General features: G+C 43.3%; 1 protein-coding gene across 1 annotated transcript in view; it reads right to left on the bottom strand.

The window, feature by feature from the left end:
* The window catches only part of PHKB (phosphorylase kinase regulatory subunit beta), a 1466493-nt gene that overhangs the window by 927429 nt on the left and 526529 nt on the right, over nt 1–12535 (bottom strand). The window contains exon 7 of the mRNA XM_085637773.1: nt 7940–8055. Coding sequence (XP_085493899.1) covers nt 7940–8055 — 116 coding nt within the window. The remainder of the gene's footprint in view (nt 1–7939; nt 8056–12535) is intronic.

Here is a 12535-nt window from a genome sequence, read left to right as displayed (position 1 = left end):
TCGCTCTCCAGTGGTTTCGGTCTTTTCTATCAGATCGTTCTTTTAAAGTGGCCATACCACCTGGCCAATCTGCCACTTATCCCCTGGAGCTGGGGGTACCACAGGGATCCTCGTTGAGCCCTACTATGTTCAACCTCTATGTGAAACCGTTGGCTGGTGTCGTTAAACAGTGGGGTCTTACGATGGCCTCATATGCGGACGACACACAGCTAGCGGTGACACTTAGTGGAGACCCTGAGGTGGAGGCCCCCAAATTTCGAGCGGGTTTGTTGGCAGTAGCAAGCTGGCTTCGCACCAACTGCCTTCAGTTAAATGCCACCAAAACAGAGGTGTTGGTATTAGGGAAGCATGCTGAGCTATGGGGTAACCAGTGGTGGCCATCAGAGTTGGGGGTCACTCCCATTCCAGCTTCTGGAGTGAGAAATTTAGGCATCTGGTTGGACTCTGCGCTCACCTTCAAGGACCACACTAAGAAGGTGGCTGCCACGTGCTATGGCATTCTGCGGGGAATAAGGCCGGTCTTAAAGTATTTTGATCCCCCCACCAGACAGCTTGTGGTCCAGGCCTCTATACTATCTCGGCTGGACTACGGCAGTTCACTGCTGTTAGGGGTGAATCAAGAGGAGGCCTCTAGGCTCCAAAGGGTGCAAAATGCCGCGGCTCGGGCCATTGTGGGCCTCCCTAGACATTGCTCAGTGTCTGGTACCATCGCGGCCTTACATTGGCTCCCGGTCAGACAGCGAATTCAGTTCAAAGCGCTATGCCTGACCTTTAAAATTTTGAAATCTTCTTCGCCCCCGGCACTTGCTAACCTACTCACGCCCTATGTTCCTTTGAGATCCTTGAGATCGGAGAGGCTTCACCTGGCGGTCTGTCCGCGCTTTAAATTGAGTAGAATGGGTGGCCGCTCCTTTAGGGTGCTCGCGGCAGGTTTGTGGAACTCGCTCCCGGTACACATCCGAGCTCTTGAAGACCTGCTCGCCTTCAGGCAGGCGATTAAAACTTTACTGTTTCCCGTGTCTGGTTAATTTCCTTTTCTTTTATTGTGTGTTATGTTGTAGCATCTGTCACAGCGCCAGGACGCCCCTTTGCTGGGGCAGCTGTGCGCTATAAAAATATAAATAACATAACATAACATAACATAACATAACATAACACACACACATATACACATCTTTAGTCAGCGGGCTTCTTCCTTTGGTTAGTTAACTTGTCATTTACGTTTGATTCTGCTCATCACAGGATACAGTATGGGTCAATGAGTCAGCCGACTTTACAAACTGGTTCCATTCACTGTGACGGAACAAATCATGTGCACATAGTTCACATTCACCTGTCTATCAGGGCCTTAATGTTTTTGGACAGATCCACCACATCGCACTCTACGCGGATGACCTATTGATGTTCTTGGCAGACTTGGGAGAGGCGCTTCAGGGTGCGAAAGAATTACTACAGGCCCTAGGTAGGGTAGCCGGGCAGAAGGTGAACTGGGCAAAGTCTTGCTTATTCCCAGCGATGGAGGGCAGGATAGACCCACAAGAGACTGAAGGAGTGAGATGTTAGGACATGAGCCTGACGTACCTAGGTACCCAAATATACCACACTCAGGGAGCCATACTGGAGGGTAATATAAGGAGAGCCATTAGAGGAAAAAAAAGCAATTTTGACTTCTGGGGCTCTTTACCATTGTCGGTGGCCGGCCAGGTAGCACTACTTAAGATAGTGACTCTACCGAGATTACTGTATTACTTTGGGACCTTGCTGGTCTGGATACCAACGAGGTACTTTACCCAACTCAAGTCGATGATCTCGGGGTTTCTGTGGGGAAATGGCAGGCAAAGAGTGGCACTTAGCGTTCTCATGCGGCCGAGAGCGGAGGGAGGATTGGCAGTGCCTGATTTTGAGGCCTACTACCTGTCAGCACAGACACAGTGGCTCACAAAGTGGGTCGCGAGTCAAGTCAGGGGGGCGGAGGGGCAGAGAGAGGACTCTGTGACCTTAAGATTGTTATCCTAAATCACATTGAGTCTTCCTGTTAGATCCTTGGACCTCCCCTTGGAGCTACGTACAGCCCGGCAGTATTGGAATTGGAGTCTGAGACGGGTCAAACTTAGATGCCCTTATGCTCCGGAAATCCCGTTACTTATGTGTGAGGCCTTGCCACATGGGAGCAGTTGGCAGGGATTGACGTATTGGGTGGAGCAGGGGCTGGTTACAATGGGAGACTTATATGTGGAGGGCGCAATGATCCCATTCAACGATCTGCAAGATTGATATAACTTACCCAGGGGGGACTTCCTGTTGCACTCCGCCCTCACCGCGGGCATACGAAAACACTGGGGAGAGGGTCTCACCGAACCAAAGATGTCATTAGGCTGCCAGTATCTGGTGATGACATCAGGTACTTTTAAAGCGGTTATGTGTCTATACAGGCGAATAACTCGTGAAACATTTCTGCCTTTATCGTAGTTGCGATTAAAATGGGAGGAGGACCTCGTGAGGTTATTCTAGAGAAAACCTGGGGGGAGCTAGTGGAGAGGGCTTGGAAGAGCACCAGGAATGCCAGATTCCAATTGGTACATTTTTATATCTAACACAGAGCATACTTTATCCCAGAGAAGATTAATAATTAGTTTGCGTCCCAGGCAGCGGCTTGCCCGCAATGAAATAGGGAAGGAGCAGATTTTAAACATAGTTTCTGGGACTGCCCGCACCTGGGTAATTTCTGGGAAAAGGTAACTACGCTGCTGGCAGACATTACTGACAGGGAAGTCAAGACGTCTCAGGGATACTGCCTGTTACACTGGTTACCGCACACATCTAAAAACAAAATCACGAATAAATTTTTAGATATGGGCTTACTACTAGCTAAAAGAGACATAACTGGAAAGTAAAACAAAACTCAAATATAGCCAGATGGAAGAAAGAACTCATTAAGTGGATAGAATGTGAAGGAATAATTAGGATGCAAATAGCAAAAAGGACGGGAAGCGAGAGGGCGCTGGAGGCCGCAAGAGCATGGGAAACCTTGATAATGCTACTCCGGACCCCAGATGATGCTGAGGAATCGATAGGAGAACCTTTGACAGGAGTAGGCTAGGCTCTATATACCCCCAAGCAACTTATAGACCCGGAGAGTTGGACAGCAGCCATAGCTCCCCGCCGACCTTACTGAACAAGGGATCCTAAAGTGATACCTCAGACAAACGTGAAACACAGCTTGAAGCAGAAGCGTATCACAAACGAGTAATTTGTACATAAGTGACACGCCTGGGGGGAGGGAAGGGAGGGGGGTTAGTTGTGGGGAGAGAGTTTGACTTAGAGATTAAAGATACCTATAGCAGTTCAAGAATTGAACACAAAGTGACTCCTGTCTATTGGTTTGGGGAAGAGGGGGAACTCCTGATTACAGCAAGGACCTGTATTTCTCTTGTTTGCTACTGAGATGTCTGTATAATAGTCCGGCTAATTGTTATCCTGATCAATGAGAACTATGATGCAATGTTGGTTCATGGAACCTTCTGTAAAACCCAATAAAGTATGTTTGATGAAAAAAAAAAAAAGTTCACATTCACCTATTATTAGGGACATTTATCCTGAACGATAAACCTGGCTCCAACTGTGCTTTTCCATTTTAGTTATTTTATTTTAACTTTAAAAAGTGGCTATTTTGCGTGCGCTTTGGGTACAGATTGTCATTTATTTTCTCCCTTCTTTTTTAAGTTAGAAAGAGTTTAAGTGACAGTGTAACATTTTAGGTGCCTGTGATTTGAGTGCTTGGTTAGCTGATGATGGATTATTGTCTCCTTCGCAAATAATTAAATGCAAGTAACAACTGAAGGGCTTCCATGTAAAAAATACTAGTAAATTGGACACCTCATTGAATGTTTTTTATATTAATTTTTATTTAATGCAAGCATATGGCAGACATGTTTAGCTGACCAAGTGTTTATTTTTTAATTTTTGTGCCATATTCTTGCAATAAAAAAAAAAAAAGAAATTAACCATCGACCCAATCTGACGAGGCTAGACCAATTGGCTTTGCCAATACCTATTTTATTTTGGGGCTACAGGAGGCTGGGAGGGGTGAAGGGAAGCCAGCTCAAGGGGATTGGGAAGAAGGTTGGCGGCTGCAGCCAAAAAGAGCACATCACTAAAGTGAGGATCATAAGCAAGCGCCACAGGCTCTATCAGCGGCTGCTCCTCCACTAAGGCAGAGGAGCGCTGCCCCACTGCTCTCCAAACAGTTCAAGAAGGAAAAATAAAATGATTATAACGCAACGTTATTATAATTTATTTTTCCTACTACAGTGGCTCAGTTCGTTTCGTGCGGGTGGGCGGGGCTGGGCTCCCTGATGCCAAAGCACTGCAGGGGGAAGAATGGTGGCAGTCTCCAAGTGTGCATGACGGTGTGACCGGACAAACAGTCATGTGCATTTTGTATGTTCTCCACCGACTGTATTGCACAGGCTTGGTGGATTACATGCCCAGGCGCCCAGTCCCCGTCTGGGCACCGAACCATGGTGCTCAGACCAATCCCAATGCTGCATTGCAGCGTTGTGATTGGCTACGGGAAGTCTGGGTGCTTCCTGCTGCTGGGACTCCAGACAGGAAGAAGATGAAGAGGACAGAGGAGACGTGGCGGCCAGCCGTACCCAGGTAAGTGGTCTTTTTCATGCCCCCCCACCCGCCTCACCAACCCCATTCGGTAGCTGCCGCTACAGGGCTCTATTTGGAATACAGGGTATATTGTAAAACCCTTAAAAAACTGCTTCAGTCCATCTACATTTAGGCTTTGGACCGTGCCTACTTTCAAGCCACTCTTTCAGTTCAACAAAAGCAGGAATTATAGCTCTCCACTGAAAATAAATTGTGCTTCCTGGGTTGCAGTGACCCGTTTGTGGAAGTGACCTAATCTTAAAGACTACGGTAAATTGATAAAATACCTTCACCACGAGCAAAATAAACATCAAAGCTCAGACCAATAAGTACGTCAAATATATTCACACGTGCAGTTTTTATGCACACCAGTGGCACCCCCACTTCCACTGAACTCTACCTCTCCTACGTGTGTGGTAGAGGATGCCTTGGGCTTTCCGCGTTGGTTCAAACACAAACATGACAACAAACTAACGGAGAGGAGACTATTGCCTCAGCAATATATGTTGATGACAATTCATCGACTCAGAAATTAGAAAAGTTGTTAACTGCTAAATCTAAAACTCCACTCTCAAATACAAAGTCCCCAACATATAAATACATTAACGGACGCAGTTTCAATGCATCTGGAGCTTATAAAGCCTGATGGATCGAGGGCTGGGGGAAAAGAAATAAAAACAAGTTATGAAAACAACGTGTGGGTGTCTTCATTTATTCCTACTTGTCGTAGACTGCCATTAAGAGACAAGTGCTATTATTTGCTCCTCTTAATGTCTGTTTTTTCCTCTGGGGGATAATGAAATATTCATAGCCATATCGTCTTTATGGCTAATGAAGCAGAAAAAGTACTTACATCCATTATTTCAGAATATATTGTTTCAAAAAGGCGCAGATACAAAAAGCCCCGGGGTTAATCAAGACATTTACTTTCCCATCAGTAAATTGCTAGAGCGTGCAAATGTGGATTATTTTACACTGCACAAGTTTCCTACAAGTGGAAATGGAGGCATGCTTGCAACTCAATTCAGGATCGAGACTGTTCATGCCTTGTACGAGAACCCTTGCAACAAGTAAGGTCCAAGATTCATGGCTATTGAACATTCTTACAACAAAGTCTCAGCAAGGTTACACGAGTCACCCTGTGAGTGGCAGCACCTGTGGTGTGATCGATGAAAAATAACAAAGAAAGAAACTGGGGATAAACAGGACTATTACAACCATCAGCTTACCCTGGAAATGAACAAAGAAACTGGGACTAAGCTGGGTACTATAAAAACCATCAGTTTTAAATACCCGTTCTTACATTGTTCACGTGGTTTGGGTGTCTATAAAGTCACTGGTGGTACCCCAAGAGCTCTAAATGATTTTTGAGGCCTGTGGCACTATCAGGTTTGCCAAATTTATTAGTGTTGTCAGGATACCCAAGCATCCAGTTCTGGACATTCCCTTACAAAACCCAGTGCATTCCAGGCGTTACCTTTGTTTGCTTCAACTAACAGAGTAGAACATGATAACAAGCATTTGGAGAGTAGACGCCTGGAATTGGGAAGATTGTCTTGCATAAATTGAATGCACTGTTAACCCCGGGTGCAACCTACAACGTCAAAAAACAGACAAACTGAACATGAGTTACATCCTGTTTCTCTGAAAAGTAGCAGCCTAACTTTTATTTTGTGGGCTGTGTATGCTCTCTTTATGAAAGAGGAAACATTGGTTGTTGTAGAGGCGTAGAGGGCTTTCTGTGAGTACACTTTTCCTTGGCCATACCACATTCTTCTTACAAAGAGCCTCAACAAAAGTAGAATCTAAGATACAATGTGGAGTCTCTTCATCCCAAAACTGCAATGAAAGTGAGGAGGATGATCAACCTGAAGAAGGGGCCGTGCACTAGCAGTCCTGAAAACTATCGCCGACACCGAAGACGGAAAGCTATCTTTGTCCAAAGGGCAGTTGCTTGATAACACTGGACATCAGGAGTTTAACTCAAGCTCTGGGATGTTGGATAAGCTTAAACGTTCTTCACGGACGAGAAACTGGAGAATACATTCATATCAATCGCTGCCAGCATCAAAGAGGCCCTTCCCTCTGGGCTTTAACGGATCAAACAGTCTGGGTGATCTAGTGATTGCTACAAGAGTCTAAACCTGTATATCTCCTCTTCCCAAGGAGGGAACCCTCCAAAAGACCTACCTCCATGACGGATCTATATGTGAACATGGGGTAGGGCCTAGACAAAGTGTAGTGAGGTGCACTTCAAAAAACCTTGAGCCTGAAATATTTGCCTCATACTTGTACTCTACCATTTCTGCCACACTGCTACCAAGTGGTCCTTGGCACCTTTATGCCGGGACACTAAACCTAGACAGTGCCTGAACACGAGTTCATGCTCCAAAGTGGGAACATGCTTTTTCTTGGGGAGTTTCAAGCAAGATCCATGTGTAATGAAGCTACTATTCTTCCAGTCATGTAATGTGCTGAAACATTTTTACGAATGGTTCAGTGCACCACCCAGCGCCCTGAACCCAAATACAGCAGACATTACTTATGAGGATCATCTAGATTTTCCACTGTTTTAAAGCAGGCACACAATGCGTGTGATAAGGAATGAGTTAGAAAACCGTAAAAGAACTCAGCTGCATATATAAAAAGATTAACAGAATAAGAATGAGAGCGAGACAGAAAAAAGAAAATAAGAAAGAAAGAAAAAGAATTAAAGAAAGAAAGAATTCCTCAGTACATGTTGTGGGACTGAAAAAAGGGTTCACAGAGCCTGGATCATCAGCATGAGTTTGGAACTGAACTTCAGGCAGGTTTCCCCCTGAAATTTTTAGTGATGGTACCAAAGGATGGGCACAGTCACATTTATTAATTTTACTATTGTTCAAAGGATTACAGATTCTTACATTGAAGGATACCCTTTTTATAATTTTATGTTCATGAAGAATACATCGTAGGCCAGACCTAGTTAGTATACGACCATTCTGGCAAAAGACACATGCACTGGTATTTCCCATGCCAACTGGGCAGTCTGGTGCAACTGGAGAATATGACCAAAGCAAGCGTGCACCTCAATGGAAACTAAAGAGGCAGCAATTAAATGCCAATCACAACCAGTAGGAGCAACAAAAATGTATAAATTAGTGTCACTAATTCAGTTAACTTAGCCAATTTCACTCTAGTGCTGCAGAATATTCATAAGAACCAAATAAGATTACAGTGATAAATCCAACTGCATATTAGGTTATCAAGAAAACCGAGTCTGATTTTTCTGCAACGGTACCTGGAGTGCAATTCGGTGCTTCCATTATTGTATTTACTTCCTCTTTCCCAAATTCCAAAATCAGGTACCCGGTAAGCTCTTTCCACGCAGAAGACCAGATTTTGGATAAATGACACCTACGACAGAGAAGAAAAATAAAATCAGTATCAAGAGAAATTGAAGTGATTACTAATGATGCATTCAAGTATTAATGCTGCTTAGCATATATATAAGGAAAAGGGGCGCTGACACTGGGAGTACTTTACACCTTGATCAGTCCAACTTTTCAAAAGCATTCAACAACATTCTTGCTAGCTGGTAATAGTTTCACTAATGTGAATTAGCCTTCTCCATATTTTTAATAACGTAATATGAGATAGTCAACAATATAAATTTAGTTACAGAGGCAAATATGAAACCGCGGTGTTTGCTAATTTCTTTGCCGGGTGGATCATACTGATTCTTGGCTGTGAAGAAATGTTAACAAACTAAACTTTAAAGTATGCATATTGATACTGCAGGATCAATGGGTTTGTGCGATGTGAGTCGATATCGCTGTACTATTTTAGGAATCTGCGGCATACTGGAGAGGGGAACGGCCACATAGAGGTGAGACAGCCTCAAGGAACTCAAGGCCCATTCTGTGGCTAAAGATCAGATACAAGATCTACATTAAGGTAAATCAGGGTGTAACCATCATATTCAGAAAACTAGCAACAAAAGTCAAAAATATTCAAGAACACACAATTCAATTTGTGAACTTTATATATCCAGTCGAGAATTCATAAGCAGTCACGTATCTGCAACTGGTTCCTAATTCGGTATGTAATTTGTTCATGTGACGTTATTTCTGTCATTTCCAAAATGTATTTCTAGATCATAGGAATGGTAGCAGATCTCTCCAGTGCCTAAGGACGCAAGTCTCAGCTGCACCCAAAGAAGCTGCTGACCATCGTGACCCAAGCATGGCTGTGCCTCAGTGCCAGATATGTTGTTCAGCAAGCCAACTTTCCAGATGGGTGTTGCAGTGTAGCACGCTACACTCAGCAAAGCATAGGTGGTTGGGCTGGTCGACTACAGGGATAATTCTATCCAAAAGTATAATGTTTGAGGTCCAGGTTTCTTCTAACCATGGCTACACCATGTAGCGCAAAGTTACAACAATATTTGTCAAAGATGGTCTGCCGGGTGATACAGTCCAATGCATGGAAATCGAAGCCCTGCTGGCTACGAGGTCGAATGTAACTTTGCTAGTTTAAGACCGGGCCATTTGCCCCTCCAGACAGAGGTCTTAGTCAGGCTAATAATGTATTGAGGAAAGTGTAATGGAATCTGAAGTGGAAGTATGCTGAGCACACAGCTTAATATGGCTACCAGCATTTTCACTGCTTGGGGACTTCCCCCACAAGGAAAGCTGGAATTGAAACCATCTGCTCAAATCCCTCTCTTTTCTATCAGGGGGTTCACTTGGTCTAATACTATTCCAACCTAAGCTCTATTCACCAGGACACCTAGGGAGCTTTCTGGGGAACCAGTGGAAGCCACACCCCTTTCATTTCAGCTGCATCTGTGCCGATGGACTTGAGCTGCTTCTCACATAAGTCCCGTTTAATGTAAAGGCTGCAAGAGCTGAACAATCCTTAGAGACATCAGGAACAGAATGAGGCCTGGGATCTGACATTGTGAGCAGCATTTCATCTGCATATAGCATGGCTTTGGATTCAACTGCAGCCATCAGTACAACCATAATGTGTGGGGATTGTAAATTACACAGCCAGCAAAATGTAATCTGAGAGGAGGCTTACCTTCTGAGTGTGTATGAGGAAAACATCAGACATAGCCACACATCAAAGATGTGCCGTGGTTGAATTATAAGGCCATTGTTAATATAACGTTTTTGCAAAGGCCGACTCTCTTCAGAGTTCTAAACGGGTATGCCATTTGAGTCAAGGCCCTTTCAGCATCTAAGAAAAAAGCCACTAACTCTTCCAGGTTATTTCTAGTTTTGCATATTAAGTGAGAGAGAGAGTCCTGAGATGGTTCCATGATGCTCTGCCAAAAAGCCAAACCAAAGTATCGCTGACCAGTTTAGGTTTGACTCTAAGCTCACGAACAGCATGACGCCATTTCTCAGTTTGGTAAACAGTGTGATAATAGTATTAATAAATACAGGGCTCAAAACAACCAATTCCCTCTGCTTCCACTTCAAGCATTCTCTTTCTTCTGTGAGTATTGGCATATTGGCTGATGAAAGATTCTTTAGTAGTGGTGCAGATGGGGCTATCAGACTTACAGGAATAATAACTGAGAAAACAGTAATAATGAGGTCTCCCACCTTAAATTATTAATGCAGTCTTCATTGTTCAAGAACAACCGTAAACCTATCAGGCCTGAAGGAGAATCGCAGGCAAGAAAAATGAAGGGGAGATCAACTGGGCCAAGCGGAAGAGAATGTATGTGACAGAAAGCGAAGAAACTCACTCTCTTGCCACAGTAATTGTCAAGCAGTTCAAACTCCTCTTGTGATAATTTCAGGTGTCGTGAGATAGCGGGTATTTAGCCGCCATCTTGGGAGCAAACAAACAGAAGGCTCCTCGCGTAAAGGTGTTTGCAGTCATCAGAACACTGATGCTCATGGGACAGATCATTGACATTTTCATCATTACTTCAGGGATGGAGAACACATTGAAGTGGAATGTTTAGAAACACTTTACCTTAAGTGTGCTTCTGGGTGGGAAATTAATTGCCTCTTTAACAAAGGATTGATATAAGTTTTATTTTCTGAAAATGATGGCGACGCATGACATTGAATAACTTATTAGCTCCGAGAAAAGAAATTGGAATGCTAAAAGTATTGAGGATATGTGTTGATTGAAAAAAGTCAAGAGATTGTTTAAGGTCAAGCTTGAGTAAAATAATTGGCACAATTTTCATGCATGTTAAGATAACAGGTAGCATGCTATGCTTTGTACCTTTCTCTCAGAACTCATTCAGGTCGACAACGCAGTTTGATTTCAGTTTGAAGTGACTCAGTTAATCAATAAAGAATTGACGGTGATTATTTTCAGCATCCGACTTGGAGTGTGAAGGATTATTAATTTAGCTAGAACATAAATGTAACGGTTTAATTTTCCTTTTCAGCTTCCTAAGAGCCATGACAGCAGCTGATCCCCACAAAGCCATTACCCTACTGAAAAGCAATTGTGATAGTCAGTGAATAATTGCATTTTCTCTCTTTCTAATCCACTTTCCCATTTTGCCTTGTGGATCTTGTGTTTCTCTCCAAGTCTTGTTGATGGGGGCAGGTGCAAGAGAGCTCTCCGGACTGTAACTTTCCGGCAATATCGCCATTTTTTTCTTAATAATAAATACACCAAAGAAGTTTGTAACTGTGCATACTATATCCAGTGGGTGAGTACAAATTCTATGGGAGGATCCGGAGGCGTGGGTTATGCGCTTTCTTCATTTTTTGAAATAGCAGCCATATTAACCCCTTCGCTGCCAGGCCTTTTCCCCCTCCTGTGCCACGCCCTTTTTTGGCTATTTGGGGTAGTGCGCGCTGAGGCCCCTGTAACTTTTTGACCACATAAGGTATCCACGCCAAATTTGCGTCCTTTTCTTCCAACATCATGGGGCTTCTGAAGGTACTCAGGGTTTGTGGATTCCCCTGGAGGGGTCACAGAAATGAGCCAAAATACAGCAAAATGTAGGTTTTTTGGGGGGAAAATAGGAAAAACGGGCTGCAAATGAAAGCTTCTGGGTTTTTCCCTGCAAGTGTTATCAAAAAAGGGTTTGTTGGGCTGAAATCACCATTTTCCCAGCTTTTAGGGGATACCAGACTTTAGTCAGAAACCCAACATTTTTTACACAGTTTTGGCATTTTTCTGCGACATAGCCTATTTTTGCTATTTTCTATACATTCTATTTTTGCTATTTTCTATACATTTTAGAGAAGTAGACAAAATTCTGAATTCAGCAAGGGGTCATTTGTGTAGATCCAGGAAGGTTTTTTTTATAGAAACTAACAGTTAAATATAGGATAAATTGAAAATTTGTTGAATAAAAAAGCCTTTTGAGTCAACGGTTTCACCTGCAACTTCTTCTAATTATGACAGCTCTTTGAAAGCAATATACCGTTACATCCGCTGGACATTACTGGTTGTGGGGATATATAGGACTTATAGGTTCACCAAGAACCCGACGAACCCAGAGCCAAAAACTGAGCAGCAACTTGCAATGGTTTTTTATTATGTACAGGGTATATAGTAATTATTCTGTAAAAATGTGTACATGGAAAAATCGGTATGAAAGACACCTATGTATTTCTAAAATGGGAACAAAATATAGAGTTTAGAAACAGTAGATATTTGCGCATTTCCGAAATTGGGAATACTCAAACTAGCATGAGAATTATCAGTCATTTTTTAGAATGACTTCTTTTTTACACAATGTCTTTCATTTGGAAGGCAGAAATGCATCGAAAGTCAATAGGTAATAACAGTTCCTTTACAAATCTGAATTACCCTAAGTCTCCCGATAAAAACGGTACCTCACTTGTAGGGGTAGGCATAGTGCCCACGACAGGAAATGGCTCAAAACCCAATGTGAAAACCCAAC

The sequence above is a fragment of the Triturus cristatus genome, chromosome 12 (assembly GCF_964204655.1).
Source record: "Triturus cristatus chromosome 12, aTriCri1.1, whole genome shotgun sequence".
NCBI classification, from domain to species: domain Eukaryota; kingdom Metazoa; phylum Chordata; class Amphibia; order Caudata; family Salamandridae; genus Triturus; species Triturus cristatus.
Note: the sequence above shows the minus strand (reverse complement) of the source record. Positions and strands in the feature narration are given on the sequence as shown.